The following is a 22,887-nucleotide window of genomic DNA, read 5'->3' on the forward strand; positions in this document are numbered from 1 at the left end:
AGAGAGTGTGGGATGTCTCATCCCTCTGTCTCATTTCATCTTGTTCGCACTGGGTGGACCTATCAACCCCCCAAGGTCTGCATCAATACCAAATACATAATAACCTCCTCCTCCTCCACCCCCCCCCCCCCGGCCCCTGTATATTTCATCCTCTCATAGCCCTGGCACTTCAGCCCTACGCTGATTTACCTAATTCCACGTTAATTTTTCGGGTCAAGGTTGAATTCATCCTCCTGCCCTTGGCCCACTGAGGGTGGAAAACGACATCGTCAATTTCCACGCGTTCGGTCTCTCTCTCTGCACTGACCCTTCCCACTTGCTAATTCATCCGACATCCACCACCGCCACCACCACCACCACCATCACCGTCATCCTGCTTCATCCCACACAGTTAATCTACCCTGTTTTAATCATTTTTATTCCCGCTTTCCATTCGCATTTTGCTGTACCGCTGACGAGTTTTTCATGGGATTCATTTATCTTTCAGCATAATTTTTAATTAGTTTTGACAAGTTTTTTTCATCTTTTTTCTTCTTCTTCTTCTTCTTCTTCGCCTTCTTCTTTGATGTTTGGAAATAGATGATACAGTTGGTATAGTCGCTTCATTGGAGATTGGGGCCAAGGTTGACAGTAACCGGGAGACAGAGGACTCGATCGACTGGGCCGGGGTAAGGAGGCCACCCCCACAGGGGTTGTCGCTTACGATTTGTCCTTTTTTGTGTATGATAGTGGTATCATCTTATCCTTATTCATCGTCTGTTCACCCTCCAGGAACACGATGGCCTCCACCCTCAGGAGTCCCATCCCATCCCTTTGTTGTACCTTATCTCCATTTTCCTCTCGCGAGTCTAACATGCTCCCGCTCCCTCAAACGACTTCATTTTCCCTGAAGGTCATATCGTGCTTTTGGTTGGAATGCGGTGAGGATATGCAAACTCATTTCAGGGAGGGAAATTGAGTGTAAACAATGGCACTGAGTGGGAGGGAATGACGACCGACTAGGGGATGCTCCTGACCTGCATTCATTCGCTGATTCTATGATTGGACTCGTTGATGCTGGATCGTTTTTTATCTGGTGGGGTGGCTGTTACTTTCAGTGGAAAAGGAAGAAACAATGCCGACCGACAGGGAGACAGTAGAAACGGACGTTTATGGAGCGCCACAGTAGCAGCCAAATGCATCAATGCCATTGGTGAAAATCAGTTTTCCAACTTGTGTTTATCAACTGAAAAGTCAAGGAAAAAAAACAATTCAATCGGTACGTATGACTAGTTGTAACTGTATTTGTAACTACGACTGACGTTTTAGTTATCATTCTATCACTAGATATTTAACATGTCGTAAAGGTTCAATCCTCAATCTTACAAACATTAGATTAATTAAATTTGTTGGTCATTGGTTGTTAAGTTGTTTAATTGATTGATTTTTGTCACATGAATACGTTGATATGGATCACAGGCAGCACCCGGATTTAATCAGCACTCTCAGGCTCTTCATCCAGAGGTTGTTAGTAAAATTTACATTTCCGGGTTTAAGTTTATCCAGTGTGTTTTTAAAGATCTAACCTGTGTCTTTTTTTCAGGGGTAGATGGGGCACATCCAGGGAAGATAGCGACAGCTCTGATGATGAAATTACCATTTCAGATTCAATGCCCAAAGATATGGCTTTTTGCAGCACAGAACAACTCGCTGTGAGTTACATTTATTCTTGTAATCTAACGATGATTGTGCAATTTCTGTTCCTTCATGTTGTTCTTCCTTATCGTCTCTTTAGAAAAATGATATATGTTTCGAGACAAAACTGGCGTCTGGGTTGATGAGTCCTGAGGTGAACGATGCTAATCAATGTGTTATGCCCATCATCCAGAGGAGCCAACTTGGGCCGGGTTTTACTGCTGGACAAATTCGCAGAATCGGAAACCATTTTTTACCGAACACCATGAAGAGGGTTGATAAGTACAATAGTAAAGCTTTCTGTGGGACATACTCCAAGCATGGAGATCTACTCGTCACTGCCAGTCAAGGTACTGTCGCTACCTATTATTTTAAAAACTTTAAGTTCAATTATCTAAACTAAATAATGCAAGATATAAATTTTTGAATTATTTCTTATACATAAATAATTATAGTAGATCTTGTTTGGAAGGAACTGGATCGTTATTTATACAGTATTGTAAAATTTTGTTCGTTATAATATTGTTTTTATTATTGCGAGGTAACTCGATGAAAATTTTTGTTGTGATTCGTTATTTGTATCTTCTGTTTTCAGATAACTATTTACGATTTTATCACACTCGAAATGGAGTCTACAAGCTGTTCAAAAAATTAAATGCCCAAAATGTTTCCTGGAGTGTTTTGGACACTGCATTCAGCCCTGATGGGAATTACATTGCCTATTCAAGTTGGTCCAACTCACGTGAGTATTACTATTATTATAATTATTTTAATGTGAAAGAAGAGTACGTTAGGGCTCTGCACAATCGACCGGGTGTACTACCGAGGTTTTCCATGGTTTGTCGTGCAGTTTTAACTTGAATAGGGTGCGATTAGGAATAACTCTGTCTACAATACTGCAGATCACATCAAAAGAGGGAAATGCGAGATATAAAGCACGAATAGGGAGTCTACAAAACCGTAATACTAGTAGCAAACAAATTTCAATAAAAAAACACTTCTAATAGATGCGTGCATTATCGACGACAGTGGCTGAGGTAATTAAGTCGCTCGATCGAATTTCTCTAATTCTTCGAAGGCCATCTAAGGGTAATGTAGACACCGAGAAGTCGAAGAAATGCTCAGTCGATAAATGTACATGTCCAAGGTTTTCCATGGTTTCACTTGGTCACCGACAAAGTCTGTGGATGGAGTACAATTTTTGCAGCTCCTGGGGTACAATTCGACGCGATTGAAAAAGAAATTGGCTCATGATAATCGCAGAATAGGGAACTCGTAAAAACCTAAATGGGGTGAACAGGGTCAATAATAAGTCATTTTTAATCAATACTGAGGTTTGAAGGCATTCTTAGGTGAACGATTCTTTTATCGAATAGCTAACAATAAGTTAAATATTGTAAATAATTTTTTGCAGTGTACCTTTGCCCGATTTACGACGAGCCAAATCTCCAAGAGGCTCTTGTCCTCGACCGCTCGGACACGGGAAGATTTTGTATATTTTCACTTGTATTCTCGGGCGATGGCAGGGAGATCCTGGGTGCTGCCAACGATGGATACCTTTATGTTTACGATAGAGAGTGTCACCAGCGTACTATCAAAGTCAATATTAACGTTAAAGAAATCAATCTAATCGTCTTGTTCCGAAATTTTTCATTCTAATGATTTTTAGATTGCGGGTCATACGGAGGATGCCAATACGGTGGCTTTCGCTGACAGCACATCGCAGATTTTGTACAGCGCGGGCGATGATGGCCTTTGTAAGGTGATTATCTTAAAAATTATCAAGTGTCTCTTTAACTGATAAATCTCCAAGGGTCTAACCATAGATATAGTTATCGGATGCAGCAGGGATTCCCCCACAACTCATACAACTCGTCATTGAATTAAAAAAATGTCTTGATGAGCGTATGCGGACAACACCTTCTAGATCTCAATTTTCATTTGCAATGAAATTTCAAAGGTATGGGACCGAAGAACTCTGAACGAAGCACATCCTCACCCAGTGGGAGTCCTTGCCGGTCACGCTGATGGAATAACATACGTAGATTCCCGTGGTGATAGTCGGTATCTGATAACAAATAGTAAGGACCAAACTTTAAAACTCTGGGATGTGCGGGTATTCTCGAGCGCCGAGGCGATCGAAAATGCTTGTCGTGCTGTTTCCAGCCAGGACTGGGATTACAGATGGCCACGGGTTCCCACGAAGTGTAATTATGACCAAGCAGACACATTGTCTCATCAACGTACATCATAAACCACAAATTGACAATGATTATTTCATTTCCAAATTAGATTGGACTGCTCAGAAAGGGAAGCTGGAAGGTGATACCAGTGTGATGACATACAAGGGCCATCAGGTTGTACAGACATTGGTGAGGTGTCATTTTTCTCCACCTGTTACGACAGGCCAGAGATACATTTACAGTGGCTGTGGAACTGGAAAAGTCATAAGTAATTAATACGATGAATAAAAAAAATTGAAGTATTTGTGTTCATATCCTGGGACTATATAATGACTCTTTATCTCCAGTTTATGATCTCCTAACTGGGAGCATAGTTAGAACATTGGAAGGACATAAAGGTTGCGTCAGAGATGTCAGCTGGCACCCATATCGCCACGAAATCATATCGTCCTCTGTAATAACAAATTCACCTTGTTTGACAAGTATTTAACAGGATTATATTCGCAACTGTAATTATTATAATTTTTTTTCAGTGGGACGGAGTGATTGGTGCTTGGAAATATGTAACGAATGATTTCGAATTGAACGACGAGTGGGCGGAGGGACACTATCGAGAAAAGAACAAACCATCGATTCCAAGAAAGGAATGAAATACTATTTTAATTACATTTAATCAGTAAGTGCTAATAAATATTGAATATTTCACTGGACAGAGGGGGATGTAATATTATGAAATACTTTGAGCTGATTTTCTGAAGCCAAAACAATTCACTCCTTCCCTAATTTATCTGGTAATCTAATAAGTTTGGAAGATTGAAGCCTTATTGAACGATTGCACTAGATTTCCACAACTTCTCACTATGAAAAATGCAGGAAAGGTACGAAAGGACCGATCGAGTGCACTGAAGCTTAGGAAATCGATGAATAGATTGATCATTGAGAGAAAAAAATGAGAGGGGAAATTCCATGGAATTGCATAAGTATGAAATGGCACGGGGTTTAAGCTGTCAAATCGAATCTGTTGAGTTATGCACATGTCAAAAAATCGTGCCAATGCCACTTCAAATCATGAATTCGTACGTACTTATATGGCTTATCTCCGTTAACACTCTCCTCGTGTTTACCCTGCAAAGGACCTCCGTAATTGCACGAATGTAAAGCATAAAATCAACAGATAATTACACGAAGTTAACCACGCGATGTCAACACGCACTCAGTCGCATTAATTTTTTTCCTACTTCATTGATGAAGGTAGTAATTGAGATAGATGATGGAAATCAGGAGGTATGAATTTCACACCAATTCCAAGTGGCTGTCTGTTTTTCAAGATCCCAATTTGATTAATAATCCTGTTCATCGCAGTAATTGAAACGGTTTTTTTCTATCGTTGCTAATGAAGTTGAAGATGGCCTTTAATGTTAGAATGTTGCGATTGCTTCGCACACCTGTATTGCTCCACAATTTTTCCATAAAATGCCTCGAAATGTAGACAACAACAATCTCAAAAATTCCTCTCACGAGACTAATTACACCTGGAATCAATGTAAAAATTACGTAATTATAATTTAACGAGATGAGACGATGATTAGTATGATACGCGTGATGATTAATGCAAGACAACAACCATACCAGGTGTACACCATGATAGTACACATCAAGGTCATATGTACTTTGCCAATGAATAAGGTTTACTTTTTCCTATAAAATCCTCAGGTGGTTTACTCACAACGTCACTCAACTGGGGAACGAGTGTCGCCGGGTCTAAGTCGATAAGTAGCTAAAGAAAGATTAGTGTCCAACCATACAGTTGGACACCGACACCAGAGAACAGTACTTCTCTCACTTCAAGTCCAGTATTCAATATCACGTTGAACCTTAATGTCATTAGAACTCTTGATTGGCAGGAGAATTGTTAAAGTGGGAAGTTGTTGAGATTGAAAAATCATCATTAATTTGAATTTTAAATTTTACACGTTTACTATAATTATCATTTCTTCCCTGGTGAATCACACCAAAAGTCACTCCTGCAGTGGAATCTTTGCTAATCATTATAGTCAATTTAAAAATTGTGTGGAAGAGGCAGTTAAACATTGCTCGTATTATCTGACATTAATTTTCCTCAATCTTCGGTTGGATGTTGCATGTTATTTATTTAGATCGTTGATAACGATAAAGGTTCTACATCACGTCGAAAAGCCAACGTAGGATAATTACATCGTGAATTTCAGTGAGTATATTTATTCATAATGGCACGAGTTGTCAATTCATCAAATCTGGATCAGCCCGAGATGAAAAAGGATATTGGCAGAAGAGATGCAATACCAATCATTCATACCAGGGGAACCCACTACGAAATTGGATACGATATTGTGAGTAAATGAAAAAGTCCATATTTCAATCAACTGGAATAACTATAGACTGGAAATTGAATGAAGTTGACAGTTTTTTTTTTAACTGGTTTTAAAATCGCATCTCGTGTCTCTCAGAAAATGCATCAAGTCATGAATCTCTGTTATCAGTGAGTCTTTATCTGTACCTGGTTTGTTTGATTTATTTCTCCAATGGACATAGAAGCACTTGTGCTTATTAAAGCTCGATTCATCGCTCCACTTGATTATTGAACATTTTATTACCCTGATTTTGACCACAGCTCGTGATTGATAAATTTTATTACCATTTTATTCACTGCAATTTTTGTTAATATGCTACACGTTTTCAATCAGTTAGGTTGTTGATTTAATTACATAGTGTGTCTCCTCAATGGTGATTGAATAGAAATAGAATAAGCTCATGAGGAAATTTTCAACTGATTTTTAATATGACGCGGAAAATATACCAGAAAAATTCGAGCTTTGATGGGGTAAAATGAGTTCGCTTGGACGAACCTGAAATAAATTGTATGGTCAGCGAGAATTTGATTGCTAGAGATATTGAAGTATGTTTCCCCGTTTCGTACAGACCTCACTATAGATTCAACATGCAATCACTTGCCAATTAAAGTCGATGAGAAAAAATTGAAAAAAGTCATGAATAGGCAGCATCGATGGAATTACATTCTGCAGTGAATTATTTTTTTCATGATTGAAATTTTCCACACTTGGGAAACCCGTAAAAGTGCTTTTTATAATGGACAATTGATCTATAAATTATTACTTACTTCGAAAAAATGCGCCAGTTTAAAAATTATTGTGATTTTCAAATCTTTTTCTCCACAAATTTCCCATAATTCAAAATAATCTCATTATATTGCACACGATGAGTCGTGGTTATAATTCTCGGGTGCAAACGAACAATTTCTCATGTACTCCCTCATTATAAATATTTACTGTATAATAGTATCGTGTAGTACATAACATACCGGCAAATAGTTACACTAGATAAATGTTAATAACATTGGAAATCAAATTTCTATACTTGCGAATCGTTTTAAATGAAGGTACGATATAATATATAGAACTATATAAATTTATAGCAATAATAAATTCCGCGGCAATGAATGACTTCTGCGGTGAATGATGAACTGTCGATGTGATGAGTTTCCCTGATGAAATGAGTGAGAACATCATTCCCCTGTAATAAGCAAATCTGGGGGAATCGGAGTAAAATGGAATGCGATCTTCAATTTCTACACCTGTTCCCCACTTGTCATTACATTTTTTTTCTCATGTTATACGATTCCCACCACATTTCGATGCTTGTCAATTTTATATTTATTGTCCTGACCTACATTATCAACTTTATAATTCCATATTTAATCCACATACCCTTATAAAAAGCGTTCCCTTTTATAGCATTTGCCGAGATGAAGAGTTATTGGTTTCCAGAACTGAGTTAGTCTTTTATGAGAACTCATAATTTTTTATAGAATTTTATAGAGAATACGAAAGTTTGCAAGTAAAAATCTGCTTTCTGAGAATGAGAAAAGCTTTTCAAATAATTCTCTGTATAGATCGTAGACGTTCATTGAGAAACAGTAGAGCTCATAGAGTCGATTGCCTCTGGAAGTGGAAAATTATCTATTCAAAAATGAGAATGTTCTCGATGCAAGCATTCTTATTATCAGAATTGCCCTCATTCAGCCAATTCACACGGATTTTTCGAGATTACTTGCGGTTTTGCGTTTCTCGTTAGATCAGTAGATTTTTTCTCGCATTACCCCGATTTGCCCTTGTTTACAACGTTGCAAAATTCCCGACCTCCCCCTTATTTTCCTCCATAAAATTAAATTTGAAAAATGATGCGAAAAAAGGCAAATAATAAGGTCATCAGTTATATTTTACGCGCAAAAGGAAAATTTCAATCAAACCGACCGGAAAAAACATAAAAAGCACATTTGGAATCGTAAAGCGTGAACAATGAAAAATTCAATAAAAAGTGGGGGCCCGCGCTGAAATTGTATGATTTACCAGATAAATTATACAATATGTTTTGTAAAAATTAACCACCTGTCCGATGACTCACCGCTATGGGGACAGGTCGCTCTGCAGATCTTTCATCGACGATTGTGAAATTACACATAACGGAACGTATAAATAGTTCGACAGCTTTCTAAAAGTTATTGAACATTCAACAATTTTTATTTTGAAAATTTGGTTTTTATTGGGTGACGAGCTTGAACATTGACAGGACCTTTTAACTTTCTTATTCTCCATTCCTATGAATAACTGGAATAAAAATATGGATCACTGATTGCATGAATTGTTCCATAATTTTTACGACACATTTCCCTCTGCGTGGGATGATTTATGACATTACTGCATTGTTGCTATCACAGAATGGCAAAACACCCTGGAATTTCGACCTGTTGAACCCCATTTTTTCCCATAAAACAGGCGATGAAAAAAAAATTATTGATATTGTATTTGGGTCTCCGTCGACTAAAAATGGATAAGATAAATTCTGTAACATCACAACGAACCACCCACCTCTCCCCTTCGTCACAAAGTATGTTAACAGTACTCTATCGTAATATTTCAATGATCTCTGAGAAGCAAATGTACACTCGTTCGATTGAAAGTCGATCAAAGAATGTCGCTGTCTAGGGCACTACATGCGACAAACTTGGGCCTTCCGATATGGCCCATAAATAAGCATCTCCGCACTGTTCCATCAAAGGTATATCCATCGCTGAATCTCCTCGGGCGATGATCACTGCGTCAAATTTCATTAGAAATAAAATGATAGAATGTAATTCTGCGGTATAGCGATATTCAGCCGCGCCTGTCAACCGCAGGACGACTGTCCGCGGTTTCTCCCACGTGTATAATAAAACAATCGCAATGACAGCTTCCACAACGTTCAAATGATCTCTGTCAGTACTAGAAAAAGAGAATAAAAATGGATAATACACGTGAATACGATTAGAATGGATAATTTATTCGCGACAACATATGGCTGCGGATCCTTGTATCATTGTCTCCGAATGAAAGGACATATTGCGAGATAAGAATAATGAAAAATTGTACACTTCAGGGTCGAACTTTTGCAAAAATGATCAATGACTTTGTCGATCGTTACGGGCCAATGAATGAGTCTTATATCGATCTGTACAATACTAAGGAGGGAAGGAAGGTGTATGAGGAGACTTTATCATCAGTGAAGACACAATTTCCTGAATATGTACGAGAGATCGAGGGAACAGCTGACGGATCAAATGTTCCATTCTATAAGGTAATAATAATTAATAATGATGATGATAATGAAGTAAGAGAATTGGTGATGACGCGATGAAGACGACGATAAAAAGTCTCAAACGAATTTCTTGCTCCCTTCGGGAATATACGTAAAGGGAGTAAAGAGATTTATTAAATAGAGCTCTTTGGGGGACTAATTATAGACTTGAAAAAAAGATTTTATCTCCTCACTCTGAACACAATATTTTCAGAGATATTTGCAGAACGTGCTTTTATCTTTCAGCATTCTAATATATGACTATTCATGCAAATGCTCATTACAATCACTTGTCATTGACTTCCTCAATTATAAAACGGAAAAATTGATATTTTATTATTGTGTTCATTAGGTAATGGATGTCAGAAATAAAGTGACGTTAGAACGTGGATTGACACGGAATCCGTTGACTATTATCGTTAAAGATATTCAGACTGTTTTCATCCATTCCGCTTTGACTAGAATCAAAAGAAAGGGAAGAATTGATAGACAACGCAATCTTTCCACTATTTGCCAACGTTTTGAAAGCACAAAGGATTTTTCGTTAAAATAATACTTTATTCTGTACATAAAATACAAACACAAAACGTTGGACAATAATGAAAGATTGATTTTTTCGCTCAATTTCTTCTTTTATTATTATTCTAATCAAAATTGCTCTAACAACCGTTAAAGCCTGATTAAGACGGACGTTTTTCCTGAACTAATCGCCTCAAATTTCTCAATTACGTCTCTGATCACGCCTCGACCTCACCAAAATCAATAAAATATTTCAGATTAATTACAATTAACCGCCAGAGGCTTCCTGGATGACATGTAGAAAAACGTTTATTTTATTGTTGCGGAAAAGGATATGTAAATCAGTAATAAACTGATCATTACCTCATTGACAGAACAATAAAATATCAACATTCTTGATTCATACTTGACGAAGTCAATAACAAATGGTTCTAATGGTCCCCAAATATTCCCATCTGATAATGAAGTTTGGGAGAAATGTATGACTTTACGTCCAGCATTTGATAAAAAAAAAGAAAACCCGAATCCGAGAAATATTCACCGCGTGAATACGAAAATCTTCGATTCATCCCCTTGCACCTCGTCAGTAATTGCAACTACGTGTCATTAACATAATAAATTAGAGGAAGCAAGATGATCAATAATTTTAAGTTGCCCTTTCACTCTGCCCAATCCCGCAAATAGATTATTTCAATAGTCTGAACTATTGGAAAGGGCTCAAACCCTATCGTAATAAGTAATCATCTAGTGGCCCTGATACTCGGCAATCGTTTACGTATATTTACTGTCTCGTTTATCAGCTTTTCCTCATGCACCTTGACGATATCCTTCCCAATGTTGTCAATGGAGATGGTATCAGTACAAATCAACCTGTCGGCTGTTCATCCATCGTGTGCAATTATCCCGGACAGGTAGGAGTATTTCAAATAATCTCCTCGTTATCCCTCCAATTTCATCGGATTATTCATTGATGATGATAATGATAATGATGATGGCTGTAATTGATGGAATTCCCAGGAGATTTTGGGCCACAACGAGGATGCTCTCGCTGAGACCTTGAACTTCTGGTACATCGCAAGTGTTCACGTTACGGAACCGGGATTTAGGGAGGAAAAATTTTCGTCTCTCTGTTACGCTGGATTCCTCCCTGGGTACACGATGGGCTTTAACAATCATGGATTCGTTTTTTGTGTCAATACACTGAGTGCAAGGACACTCAGATCTGGAAAAACACGTGAGACGAATCAATTTCATTGAAACAGATTGTTTTTTTTTTCTTTGATGAAAAACACTGAAAAAAGGTAATTTACAGCGAGATATTTCCTGGCTCGATCTCTTCTGGGAGTCGCTAACTTCGAACAAGCCCAGAAAACACTGAGGAATAAAGGATATGGAGCTGCTGAGGGTTTCTCAGTCAATATGACGTTTTTGGATCAAGAGGGTGACAGAATGTTTCACAATGCTGAGGTGGGACCTGTAGAGATTGATTCTAATGAGTCTCAGCTCAGTATCTACACGGCGAGTCCAGGCGAAAATATTACCCACTGCAATAAGTAATTTTTATATTGATTTTTGAGGAAGAAAAATTAATTTGTAAGGATTACCCCTCCTTTTTAAAGGAATGTTGGTACGAGTGGCCCCCAGTCAATTCTAATTGAACTTCATGAAATTTAGAAGAGAAAGATTAAGAGTTATAAATCAAATTGTTATTTCCTATCAGTTTTCTTTCATTAGAAATTGCGTTATTACTGAACCCTAACAAAATTATAAATGAAGACTGATAATTCCGTTCCAGATATCTTCGATTGAAAGTGCCAGAGGTAGAGGGAGTGATAATAGCTAGCAGTGAGCACAGGCATGCTGCCATTGCTCGTCACTCACCGCCAAGAACTCGTCGAGAGGTCATGGACATTTTGAGCGATCAAACTGACAACGAATACAGAGTCTATCAAGACTTTGGACCTGATGATTACGTGAAGACAATTGCAACTGGTATATTCGACTGTGTGAAAAGAACATGGTCTATTTACACAGACAAACCAAAATTCAACGAACCCCTCGTTGTCATACCCATCCGCACCGAGACACACTAAGTCGTGGTGAGATTGTCCATTCGGACATCTGGAGGGTGTAGGTACCATCCACACGCAGAGAACATGATTTTTTAAGTTTAAGAATTATTTTTCAAACAACGAGACAAAAAATAATTTCCCCAAAAAATTATGCACTTGTTCTGAGGACGAGGCCAATTTAGTGAAGATAGTGATTTTTCATGCCAATTAAATTGAATTAAATTATTCAATAGCTTTTACTATTTTGAGAAACCACTCAAATTGATTTCCGAACATATTCTTGGTATGAATCAATTGATTATCGTTCGAACAAATTTCTTCTTAAAAATAAAAAAGTCCTTCTGAATAGATCGTTTCCTCAATGTGAAAACGAACGAAAATTCCAAATAATGAATTACTATAAAATGACTTAGCTTATTTATTTTATCAATATAATATTTCAAAATGCATGGTGATTACACATGATTCGCAAATTTCAAATTTTCACAGCTTTACCTTTTGTAGGCATGCTAAACCTGTGAATTTTATAATTCAAGGGGCCCGGCGAGAATGTTCTATGGATTTATAAAAAAATATAGTTGTACCTTGGGTTAACTAACGACAGAATGTGGGGACAGTGACTTTTGGGCGTTTGTTGGATGACATTTCTGAAAAAAATTCTTTTATGTCCTCCTCACGTACAACTTTCTTGTTCTCCACGAATTTCTTGAGGTACTGCTTTAAGTGGTCCTTCATGTTGTTGTATTCTATAAAATAAAATGAATTTGTCAAATAAAAAACGATACTTTCAAAGGAACCGATAATTATTATACGAACATTTTTTTTTAATCTTGTCATTGTTAGATCGCTAATACGATAGATTTGGTTCTATAAAAATAATTAATACAAAGTTGTCAAATGGCTTCAATTCCAATTCTTTTACAATTTCCTGTAATATATTGTTTCTTTCCTAATTCTCAAAATGAAATAAATATCTCCAAAATTTTCCACCCAAGTGCCTAATTGTACTATTAATTTATTTTACAACTTAAAAATGGAATTCTAATAATTAAGCCAATCTTTGCCGCGAAAGAAAGGAAAAAAATTTCGATAAAAAACAGAAAACGTCTTGAATTTTCCAATTTACGGTCCCAAAATGAACAACGTCAACGTGAGAAAAACTGAATCGTTATGATACTCTCCACAAAGCAACATAATTTCCCAGGATAAAAAAAAATTCTGCCACGACGGAATTACAATATATATTACCTTCAATGGCATTAACTTGTTGGACATGATCGAGAGAAGCAAGAGCCTTCATTCCTCTCTCATATGCGGATTCAGATCGTACGAGTTTTCCAGCTTCTTCATAAGCCTGAACGCTGTCAGTGGGATCGATGAGGAAAGAAATATTTTCCTTCTCATACATCTGCAAAATGAAGGAAAGTAAATAAATAACAGGAACTAGTGACCCCTATTATTAGCCACCCATACCTTCTTGCAATTATCACAGGTACACAAAGCAGCCCTCCAGCCCTCAGCCCAGAAGCACGATCCCTCGGTCCTGTCCCCCTCCTTGGCAGGCAATTTACAGCCAGAAAATTGCTGAGTAACATCAACCGACTCATCTCCCTTTTCCTCCTCTTTCTTAATACTCTTATTAACAGAATACTGTGAGGCATAACCCCATAAGAAGTGATGCTGGCCCATGCACCCAGAGCAGACGACCTCTTCATAGGCGTTCTCCTCAGGAATCTCATCCTTACAATTCAGGTGTTTCGAGTGGTACCAATCCTCGCAAATAACACACTGAAGCATTTCATCGTTGGTGGTGTCCTCAGGATCTGGATATGGTCTAGCACACGTGCAGTACACCCCGGTGAAGTTCTGATTGTACTGATTCTCATTATTGGTACTTGCTTTTGCCTGTAAACCGAAAAAAATTATTTGAAAATATTTTCTTCGAAAATACTCATTGGGAAGAAGTTTTCCAATCTACCAATTGAACAATCATTAATCAATCTTGGCATCTCCATGGCTTATGGAGATGCCAAGATATAGTACCTTAATTACCTTAGTACCTTAATTAATTAAATACTCTACTGTGTATTATATTCCATTTTCTTCCTCCGTAAATGATGTACAGTTTTATATTTCAAAATTAAATCTTCAACTATTCAACTGACGATCATGGAACACTAGGAAATTCATGGAAACTGAAGAATTGCAGAAGAAAAAAAACAAGAATCCCATAATCAACACAATTGTAATGTCCAAAAAAATTAGAAGAGCAGGAGAGGAAGGGCTCGATGGCACCAGATCAATACTTTCTTTGTGAATAAAATACCTTGATCGGTTATGTCAAAAAAGCATTGATTCTATCCCATCCCATTGCATTCCCTTCATCCAATCGTCATTTCCTCACACAAGACGTCTTCGAAAATCTCATGACCAATTCTCTTATGACAAATTAACATAAACAATTGAATAAATGAAACGCCAAACTTACTGGATCCAAGCTGCATTTTTTCCCATTGAACTTGGAATTTCCACAGTCACACCTGAAGTGCCTCTTTGTGTACAGCTCGATCAGCTCGTGGCCTTCATGGCAATGAAAGCTACAAGCCAAGCAGACACCTGCTGGCTCCTTACTTCCAGGACAGCAGGTGTTACAAGCATACAGAGCTTGTCGAATGTATCCCTGTAAAAACACCAAAAATGATGAATAAATTCCAAAAAATTAGCAGTACTGGCGAGAAGTTTTCATATTCAGTGACGCCACGTTCCCATGAAATCTGAGGTCACACTTGAGGGTATACCTGACTGTAAGTGCAATTTTTATCATCAGAAGCCCCTAGAACAGCGTTAGCATCTTCCTCCAGCTGATTCTCCTCCTGCAAAACGTCCAGCATCGTAACTGACTTTTCCTCTTCGACATTCTCAACAGTTCCTGTTTGCTCGGCCATGTTTATCTGCCACTGGCGTTCTATTGACGTTTATAAGAACTTGAAATGACCTCTCTTGAGTTGATCCAACGTATGTTTGTCACGAGTGAATTATTTAAACATTGAATTTTCAATTTTTGATTATTTTACGGTGTACTAATGCTCTTTCCACTTGTAAAATTATATTCAACGATTCACAGACAATTTTCAGTGCCTAATGGCGAACTGGGAGTACGCAATTCCCGCTCAAACCGTCCGCTTGATTTTTTTGATTGGAGAGAGTGGCCAATGGATCATCTCACGTAGCAGGTCTGTCACAACAAGAAATGAAATTAAATGGCAGCCATGGATTTGGGGACAACTTCAGGGTTGTTGAGATTGGTCACGTGGACCTTTCGAGCATTCTAACCTCTGTGTGCTAGTCCACTCCCGCCTTTTCCCGGGAGCTGAGTGTTAATAACAAAACAGCAGTTAAATTGTTAATATGGAGGACCACGAACTAGCGAAAAAATCCAGTAAACAACCGGTGTATGAGGACAACGACCAAGTGGTGAAAGAACAAAAAAAAAAGAAGAAGAAGAAGTCAAAACTAGAAGCAACGTTAAGTGCAACTGATCTTGACGATGATTTAAATGATTCGGCACCGAAATTACCGGATTGGTTGGAGATGACTGATTCTGAGGATCAATTTCAGAAGCCCAAAGAGAGCATGAAAAAAAAGAAAAGGAAAATCGAGAGTGAAGCATCAGAGGTGCACTCTGAATGTTTCAACGACGTAAATCTGACGAAAAGTGGATTGGAAGATGATGAGGGGAAGATTCAGATCGAATCCAAAGACTCTAGCAAGAAAAAAAAGAAGAACAAACGAGAAGTTGAAGAACCAGGGGGTGAAGCAACTGAAAAAAACCGACCCTCTCCGAAGAAATTTAAAAAAGAAAAGACAGAAGAGGCACATATAGTCTTCCAAGAGAATGGCCACGTGATAGGTGCTGAAGGTTCTTCAAGTGCTGAAGGGACACCCGTGAAGGAAACACATAAAAATGTTCAGAAAAGTTCAGACAAGAGCCCACAGAAGAGTTCAAAATCTCATAAAAACGCTTTGATTGGTTACTTGGAACTTGCTCCTAATACAGAGGAACCAAAGGCGCCTGTGAAGCAGCGAAGTCCCAAGAAATCCCCAATCAAGTCTGTTGAATCATTGCTTAAACCTTCATTTACCAAACAAACTCTGGACCAAAAGAGTCGAGATCCATCTTCTGTCCAAACTCCCGTAACACCGAAGAAACAGGTCAGGAAAATCACCAAAGTTCCACTTGCAGATCAGGTGACCTTGGGGGAAGAATACAAAATGAAAAAGGTAGATGAGAAATCCTGTAAGAAATGCAATGAGACTGTGAAGATAAAAAAAAAGATAATGTTGAGGGACATGGGAACCCAGACGAGTGATTCAGCTTTGATGAATGGAATTAAAACGAGAGGTCGTCCAAAAGCTACTCCCAAGGCGAAAACAGAAGATCCTGTATCTGTAAAGGACAGAATAATCGTCCCAAAACAGCCAAATGATGAGACAGAGGTGTACGATCTCAAAAATAAACGCAGAGCTCTCACTGTGGAGCAAATAGACCGATTGAGAGAAATGGTGGTTACCTTGAAACATCCAGTACCACCACAGCACGACGTTGAAATAACTGCTGGATGTCGTGCACTCACTTCAGAGGAGAAAAAGCATTTCCAAAAATTCGAAAAATTGCGGACTGGAGTCTGGCATATTGAGGAGGATAAGACGATTCTGAAGAACTGGAGAAATTTCTGCAAGAGGCACGACTGGAATCCTGAATTAACTCATCCGTTCACTGCCTGGAGGCACAAGGGAGCGTATTATATTCCCAGGATGGAAGACAGAAAAAAGTTCCTCCAGTTTCTGGCTCATGGGTTATCTAGTAGATCATTGTATCACGTGTACACCAGATTTAAGAATTTATTCAGTACACATAAAACGGACAGGTAAGCAATTCGGTTCCTATGTCCTGATTGATTAGCCCTCAGTTTCAAATATATTGAAATTCTAATAACCGAAACAAAGTCCACAATTTCTACGAAACTGTTTGTTGAAAATAATTGATTTTTTTGTCTCTTCATTCACTAAGCTCGTTGTCCAACAGATAATGAATTTAGAATTCTAATTATGATGTAAAAAAAAAGAAAAAAATACGCTTGGATTTTTTGTCCTCTCCCCTTCACTGGGCATTCAATTCCGAAAAATTAATTTTACATTAAAATTACGTGCAGAGTTAATTGTGTTACTGAATCGATTTCTAATCAACTGCTGATAGTAATAATAATATTCTCTCTCAGGTACACCCCGCTGGAAGATAACATTCTCCTGGAAAAGATTGACAACAACTCCGGGTTGGACAAGAACATGTACCTCGCAGAGCTTGCAACTACCCTGAACAGAACTCGACAATCAATCTGGAGGCGCTATAAAATATTAAAACAGAAATCTGAAGACGATTATTAGCATGACAACATTTTCAATAGATTACCAAAATCTATCCTAATAACAAAAGGATATTTTTCATGAATAAATGATGACAAAAAACAAAAGATAATTATTAAGCATTTTGGTTTATAGAAAAAAGAGGCATACAATGATAATTCTTTCTGACTCTTGTATCAAAGGGTTTTTCAAACCAACTACAATAATCTTAATATCATATTCACTACTTCACACTATTCCCTAATTTTATCGTCACAGTATCCAACAATTTCGTGTCTTTCAATACTTAAAAAAAATCAATCAATTGTAAAATAAATTCAGTCATTTATCAGCATGACTTAATGATAATCAGATGAATAAAATTTTATGAATGAAAAATCGAACAAACTCCATAATCCATTCAAATCTCTTAATTTATCCCACGTAATACAAGCCTTGACCAATGCACTGGGCTATAGTTCGGGATTGAGGCAGCGATTCGGTATCCAATGCCTTACTCATACGACACTGATAACCCCTTCAAAGAATTTTTTATCCTCAAAGAGGCACAAAATATCTACAGATATTAAAACTCGTGATTTTAAAATATTTGTCCAATGACAGCGAGTGATCTCACAGCAGTCTGCACATTATTAACGTGAATATGATGAGCAACGACATTATGATGTTCCTCAGGCACCAGTTCCCCATACTGCGCTCGACATCGCTTTTGATGTGCAAAGAGTGAGCCAGAGTGGCTATAAGCAGCTCCACAAGTTTTGCAAACATACGGTTTCTCCCCCGAATGGGTATAAGTATGTTCTTTGAGAGTGCTCAGTCGTTTGAAGGCTTTGCCACAAGTTTTACACAGATAATTTGCCTCTCCAGTGTGTCTAGTCAAGTGTCTCCTGAATGCTGAGCTCACAGCAAAAGCAGCGCTGCATACGTGACAAACAAATGGTTTATCACCTGTGTGAATCCTTATGTGATTAGCCAGACTCGTTGTCGTTGTAAATCCACTATTACAGATTTTACAAACATGCGGTTTTACCCCTGTGTGCGTTCTCATGTGATACGTCAATGATGAATTACTGGGATATACTTTGCTGCATATATGACACAAATACTCCCTCGGTACTTTTTCCTTTGGTTTATTGTGAGTTTTTGCATGAAGAGCCAATCTAGCCTGACTGGCACACACTTTTTTACAAATCTCACATACCACTGGCTCTGCTTTTGGCTTGTGACACGACAAATGTCTTCTCAAACCCTTCATCGTCGCCATAACTTTGTCACAGTGCTGACATTTGTATTCACCCGATCCACCGTCCTCATCGCTCTCCTCTCGTTTTCCTGAATTATCGTTTGTATTGTGAACAGGATGGGTGGGGGAGTCATCGTCAGAGTCGAATAATTTGTTATCGTCCACTAAATTATCCAAGAGACCGTGACCATGTTTCTCGGCGTGTTTTTTCAATGTGTCAGGTCTGAAGAACCACTTTTTGCATACTGTGCATGAATACTTTTTTTCACCATGAACGAGGGTGTGGCGCTTTAGATTCTTCAGGGACGAACAGAATTGATTACAAACATCGCATTTGTAGAGTCCAGGGGCATTCTCGAATCCATCCAGCTCGTTACCTTGGGGATCGTCCTCATCGTCAGAGTTATCCAGCTTTGACACAATTTTGTAACCAGAATCGTTGGCCGAATCCTCCAATCCCGGATCCACGTGAGTATTCATGTGTCTTACCAGGCTCTGGGGTTTCGCAAAAGATGTGTGACATATCTGGCAGGCGTGGGGCTTAGTCTCGTGAATTTTACTATGTTTCTCCATGTTCTCCAATTTATAAAATAATTTCGAGCACGTTGAGCATTTGTGTTTTTTATCGTGCACCTGGGAGTGATTCTTGAGGCCCTTCAGGGTTGTGTACCTTTTCTGGCAGACTTTGCATTTGAATTTTGGCTCTAGTACGTCGTGATCGTCGTCCCCCAAGGACTCGAACTCACCGTCGAGTTCATCGATACTGTACGACTTTCCTGCTGACGGTTTTGCTTTTCTGGTGGGCCTCCTGGGTAGAATCATTTCCGGAATCAGTGTCTCGGGTTCAGCAAACACTTGCTCTTGTACTTCTCCTTGTTCTTGCTCAGATTCCACCTTTAGCTCTCGTTCTGACTCTGTTGCTAGTTGTGTTTCTTGTCCTGGTTCAGTATTTGGCACTGGATGTTCACTATCTATGATGTCATCATCATCGTCATCATCATCATCCATGGCATCAGCTACCCCTATTCCCTCTTCCTCCTCCTCTTCTGGACTGGCTGTGGAGGTCAACAAGTGCTCATTGAGATACTGGGCGGCATCACTAGGTTTCATCTCAGTTATTGTGTGCTCTGTCTCTTGGAGCCGTTGTTCCACACTGCTTGGTACCTCCAGCAGTACTTGGGTCTCCCTCTGAGGGCACTGGACATCGTTCCCGTGTGCCTCCAGAATGACAGTGTCCTTCTCCATCTCCTTGGTGCCATCGAAGCCAATTTGACATAAAAATAATTTGTCCTCAGGGTCTATTGAGCTGGGTTCAACCACAGACTGATGATTCTGCGTGTAAACCTCTATCGAATTTGTAAGCTCTTGCTCCATACTCTGAATTTCCTCTTTCACGAAGTAATTCTGCTGTTGGGGCTCCACTTTTTTCGTCACTAGTATTCGTATCTGTGAATCGGTCTGGGTACTTGTTTCGATGGGATCTGTACGCGGTGGTTTGTCGTAGTACAGTCTCAATCGAGCATCTGAATGCTGGCACTGTTGGCGAAATTCATGGGCAACATTCGCTTTATAAATACATACATCACAGATCAACGAAGGGAGGCCGTCTCTCTCGTGAATCTCTATGGCACCGCACTGCTGGATCTTATGGGGTAAACTGGAGAGATCGTCTAGGTCTTGACCAGTGCAGAATATCGACGTTAAATTTGTTGCTTCTGTCAAACATATCCTGCATACATGATCCATGGTTGTACACAGAGGGGTAAGGCTCGCACCTCGTCTTCTTAATACTTGGAGAAACTGCTAATTTGGCCCTGTAAGAAATACAATAGTGTTATGGTCACGAATAGGCGGTCATTTAGTGGACAATGCAGGTAAGTGATTTATTTCGTTCCTAAAGCGGAAAATGAATGGTGAATTCAGGAAAATTCTCGTGAATATGTGATTTTTCAAGGGGGTAGTCTCTCTCTGTCACTTCACGAAATAATAAGCTCTTTTGTTTAGTTAACCTGCAGATGATAATTCCGTCTGAAAAACTAGAAATTTTCTGAATGAATTGTGAAAAATTCGCATAAATATTAAAACTGAAGATAATATTCATTTGAACTATCACGAGTAATGAATGATACTTCAATTTGCTGAAGGTAGACTCTAACACGAATAGCCGGGCTCATTTCCGGTATTTATTAACGCTTTGTAACATTATTGATTAAAAAAAAATCAATGTTCCCATCACCAACCAATACCTATTGGATATAACTAGTTGATTATACCTCTTTTGTAAATTAGAAGAAAGGAATACTGTTCTTTTATGTGCCCTATGGCTATTTTTTAGTTTATATCGCATAATCATTATGATTAACCTTATCCTTACTCGAGGGCATCGAGAAAATGTCTAGATAATTAAATGAATTCAGTCAATAAACTAATAAAAATATTTACATTTCGTCCTATGAACTAGAACTCTCCCCACAGATTGTTAAAAAATTGCATAAATGTTATTTTAAAAATAATGATCATTAGAGTTATCACAAATGGTCAATTATCTGTAAATTAGCGAACACTCCTCGTGACTCCAAAAACCAAAGGTGTATTCATCTAATTAATCTTGAATCATCTTCAATACTTGTTGATACTATTTTTTTCCGAAAGATAAATCAATATTTTCATCATGACAAATTCATTAATTCGCTTACATCGGTTTTCCCGCAGTCTAAATGTTGATTTTGGTTTGTTCTTGGGGGTTGGATTGTTGCGACAAATGTTCGAAAAAAAAAATAATTAAAACAAATGGTTCTCAACCTTGAAATTCCGGAATCATGCCACGAATGTTGATGGCTAGTTGAACTCCTCACAGCTCCAATTGTACCATCAGACTGCTGATTCTCCACAAAATCACCACTGATTGTTCACATATTTTTATTTCTTCAGTAAATTAATGTCACATTTTTGCTGAACTGCTACGAAAAATCTCCAACCATGGCTTGCATTTAGTTCTCTTTGTTCCAATGGCTTCCCCTCTCTATTCTCACTAGCGAAAACTGAGAGCAGTAAAGCCTGAAAGCCACTAAACAACCATCGAGCAGAGTTGAGAACAATCGTGAGAGGCTCTCGTTGAATACAGCGATCAGAAAAGGGCAAAATTAGATGTTTTTGTCGTTTTTTTTGCGTTTTATTTGTACGTAGAGAGCCGACGGTGATTGCTTTTCGCAAAACGAACAAAATCTATCGTTTGTACTGAGTTTGGACCCGTTTGTACTGAGCTTAAAATATTTCGTTAGTTTCTCATTTATTTTGGAATAGATATTAACAAATATAACCTGACTTTGGCCGACAGATTAGTAAAAATTGATATTTTTCAAGTGTTTCACTCCATATCGATAGAGAATCGTTTATAGTTCAATCGTTTATTTGCTAATTATTAATTAGTAGACAATGTGGCACACAGAGGTCACTACTTACAGATACCCACTAGCCGATAAATGATTTCTTTTCTCAAAATGAACTCATTCCATCATTTGCAGTAGGTTTGTACTCGTTTGCACTAACCGTAAAATATTTTGATAGTTCTTCATTTATTTTTAAATGAATAATTAAAAATTGACCATCACTAGTGACCTCTGTGTACGGGTATCAGTAAGTAGTGATTTCTGGTGCCACATATTCCACCAACCAATCATTAGACGCCTAAATTATTAAACTGCAAACGATTCTCTATCGATATGACGAAAATTATTGAAAAATAGATTTTTACGATTCTGTCGGTCTAACTCATATTGGTTTTCTAATTATTCATATTAAAATAAATGAAAAACTAAAGAAACATTATTTGAAGTCTAACACAAACGAAGGGTAGAGTTGGATTTAATTCGGGTCGATAATGCCAATCTCTCCCGTATCAGTGCACCGCCATTTTTTCGAATAATTAATTTTCTATTTCGTTTTAAGATAAAATCCTTCGCCAATTTGATAAGTTAGGGATGAAAAAAATTAACCGATAGAAGTAGGGAACGTCGACGATTAATTGTAAAAAAAATTGATCTCCCTATTGCGTATCTCCCATCTCTGATGGTGGGGATGAGTGAGAGGTGCTTGCACCTTT

General features: G+C 38.2%; 5 protein-coding genes across 12 annotated transcripts; 3 read left to right on the forward strand and 2 right to left on the reverse strand.

The window, feature by feature from the left end:
• The first annotated feature begins 1,178 nt into the window (after nucleotides 1–1,178).
• Nucleotides 1,179–4,567, forward strand: LOC135167237 (DDB1- and CUL4-associated factor 11). 6 transcript variants are annotated; one of them, XM_064130231.1, is made up of 11 exons: nucleotides 1,179–1,258; nucleotides 1,459–1,503; nucleotides 1,583–1,691; nucleotides 1,775–2,024; nucleotides 2,270–2,416; nucleotides 3,089–3,273; nucleotides 3,344–3,436; nucleotides 3,635–3,881; nucleotides 3,967–4,125; nucleotides 4,205–4,311; nucleotides 4,391–4,567. In XM_064130231.1, the coding sequence occupies exons 3-11, from the start codon at nucleotides 1,650–1,652 to the stop codon at nucleotides 4,505–4,507; spliced, it is 1,347 nt and encodes a 448-aa protein (XP_063986301.1). In that variant the 5' UTR covers nucleotides 1,179–1,258; nucleotides 1,459–1,503; nucleotides 1,583–1,649; the 3' UTR covers nucleotides 4,508–4,567. The 6 variants fall into 6 exon arrangements, with proteins under 6 accessions (XP_063986301.1, XP_063986299.1, XP_063986298.1 ...); XM_064130229.1 differs by having other exon boundaries at nucleotides 1,189–1,258; nucleotides 1,459–1,506; XM_064130228.1 differs by lacking the exon at nucleotides 1,179–1,258 and adding an exon at nucleotides 1,264–1,346 and having other exon boundaries at nucleotides 1,459–1,506.
• Nucleotides 4,394–12,897, forward strand: T (tan). Of its 2 annotated transcripts, none has more exons than XM_064130234.1 (6): nucleotides 4,394–4,533; nucleotides 9,330–9,527; nucleotides 10,847–10,957; nucleotides 11,064–11,280; nucleotides 11,359–11,599; nucleotides 11,842–12,897. In XM_064130234.1, the coding sequence occupies exons 2-6, from the start codon at nucleotides 9,348–9,350 to the stop codon at nucleotides 12,137–12,139; spliced, it is 1,047 nt and encodes a 348-aa protein (XP_063986304.1). In that variant the 5' UTR covers nucleotides 4,394–4,533; nucleotides 9,330–9,347; the 3' UTR covers nucleotides 12,140–12,897. The 2 variants fall into 2 exon arrangements, with proteins under 2 accessions (XP_063986304.1, XP_063986303.1); XM_064130233.1 differs by lacking the exon at nucleotides 4,394–4,533 and adding an exon at nucleotides 5,603–6,226.
• LOC135167240 (putative E3 ubiquitin-protein ligase UBR7) lies at nucleotides 12,513–15,287 on the reverse strand. Its single transcript, XM_064130236.1, has 5 exons — nucleotides 14,917–15,287; nucleotides 14,607–14,798; nucleotides 13,592–14,023; nucleotides 13,367–13,526; nucleotides 12,513–12,864 (listed from the first exon to the last, which is right to left on the reverse strand). The coding sequence occupies exons 1-5, from the start codon at nucleotides 15,061–15,063 to the stop codon at nucleotides 12,713–12,715; spliced, it is 1,083 nt and encodes a 360-aa protein (XP_063986306.1). The 5' UTR covers nucleotides 15,064–15,287; the 3' UTR covers nucleotides 12,513–12,712.
• Nucleotides 15,288–15,404: 117 nt separating this feature from the next.
• On the forward strand, nucleotides 15,405–17,929 carry LOC135167234 (neurofilament heavy polypeptide-like). Its single transcript, XM_064130218.1, has 2 exons — nucleotides 15,405–17,046; nucleotides 17,398–17,929. The coding sequence occupies exons 1-2, from the start codon at nucleotides 15,527–15,529 to the stop codon at nucleotides 17,561–17,563; spliced, it is 1,686 nt and encodes a 561-aa protein (XP_063986288.1). The 5' UTR covers nucleotides 15,405–15,526; the 3' UTR covers nucleotides 17,564–17,929.
• On the reverse strand, nucleotides 17,655–22,191 carry LOC135167231 (zinc finger protein 184-like). 2 transcript variants are annotated; one of them, XM_064130212.1, is made up of 2 exons: nucleotides 21,588–22,191; nucleotides 17,655–20,599 (listed from the first exon to the last, which is right to left on the reverse strand). In XM_064130212.1, exon 2 carries the CDS (start codon nucleotides 20,529–20,531, stop codon nucleotides 18,123–18,125), a length of 2,409 nt encoding a protein of 802 aa, XP_063986282.1. In that variant the 5' UTR covers nucleotides 20,532–20,599; nucleotides 21,588–22,191; the 3' UTR covers nucleotides 17,655–18,122. The 2 variants fall into 2 exon arrangements, with proteins under 2 accessions (XP_063986282.1, XP_063986283.1); XM_064130213.1 differs by lacking the exon at nucleotides 21,588–22,191 and adding an exon at nucleotides 21,482–21,560.
• Between the last annotated feature and the right edge of the window lie 696 nt (nucleotides 22,192–22,887).

The sequence above is a fragment of the Diachasmimorpha longicaudata genome, chromosome 11 (assembly GCF_034640455.1).
Source record: "Diachasmimorpha longicaudata isolate KC_UGA_2023 chromosome 11, iyDiaLong2, whole genome shotgun sequence".
NCBI classification, from domain to species: Eukaryota; Metazoa; Arthropoda; class Insecta; order Hymenoptera; family Braconidae; genus Diachasmimorpha; species Diachasmimorpha longicaudata.

What these genes read in the sequence shown, in the direction of transcription:
- LOC135167231 (XM_064130212.1), bottom strand. Translation starts at nt 20,531, where the DNA reads ATGGATCATGTATGCAGGATATGTTTGACAGAAGCAACAAATTTAACG.
- LOC135167237 (XM_064130226.1), top strand. Translation starts at nt 1,448, where the DNA reads ATGGATCACAGGCAGCACCCGGATTTAATCAGCACTCTCAGGCTCTTC. An exon ending in TGGAACTGGAAAAGTCATAA is followed by an intron (nt 4,126 to 4,204) that starts GTAATTAATACG and finishes CTTTATCTCCAG; the next exon opens with TTTATGATCTCCTAACTGGG. An exon ending in ACGAAATCATATCGTCCTCT is followed by an intron (nt 4,312 to 4,390) that starts GTAATAACAAAT and finishes ATTTTTTTTCAG; the next exon opens with TGGGACGGAGTGATTGGTGC.
- T (XM_064130233.1), top strand. Translation starts at nt 6,104, where the DNA reads ATGGCACGAGTTGTCAATTCATCAAATCTGGATCAGCCCGAGATGAAA. An exon ending in ACGAAATTGGATACGATATT is followed by an intron (nt 6,227 to 9,329) that starts GTGAGTAAATGA and finishes TGTACACTTCAG; the next exon opens with GGTCGAACTTTTGCAAAAAT. An exon ending in AATATTACCCACTGCAATAA is followed by an intron (nt 11,600 to 11,841) that starts GTAATTTTTATA and finishes ATTCCGTTCCAG; the next exon opens with ATATCTTCGATTGAAAGTGC.
- LOC135167234 (XM_064130218.1), top strand. Translation starts at nt 15,527, where the DNA reads ATGGAGGACCACGAACTAGCGAAAAAATCCAGTAAACAACCGGTGTAT. An exon ending in AGTACACATAAAACGGACAG is followed by an intron (nt 17,047 to 17,397) that starts GTAAGCAATTCG and finishes ATTCTCTCTCAG; the next exon opens with GTACACCCCGCTGGAAGATA.
- LOC135167240 (XM_064130236.1), bottom strand. Translation starts at nt 15,063, where the DNA reads ATGGCCGAGCAAACAGGAACTGTTGAGAATGTCGAAGAGGAAAAGTCA. An exon ending in AAAATTGCACTTACAGTCAG is followed by an intron (nt 14,799 to 14,916) that starts GTATACCCTCAA and finishes GTGTTTTTACAG; the next exon opens with GGATACATTCGACAAGCTCT. An exon ending in CCTGTGATAATTGCAAGAAG is followed by an intron (nt 13,527 to 13,591) that starts GTATGGGTGGCT and finishes TTCATTTTGCAG; the next exon opens with ATGTATGAGAAGGAAAATAT.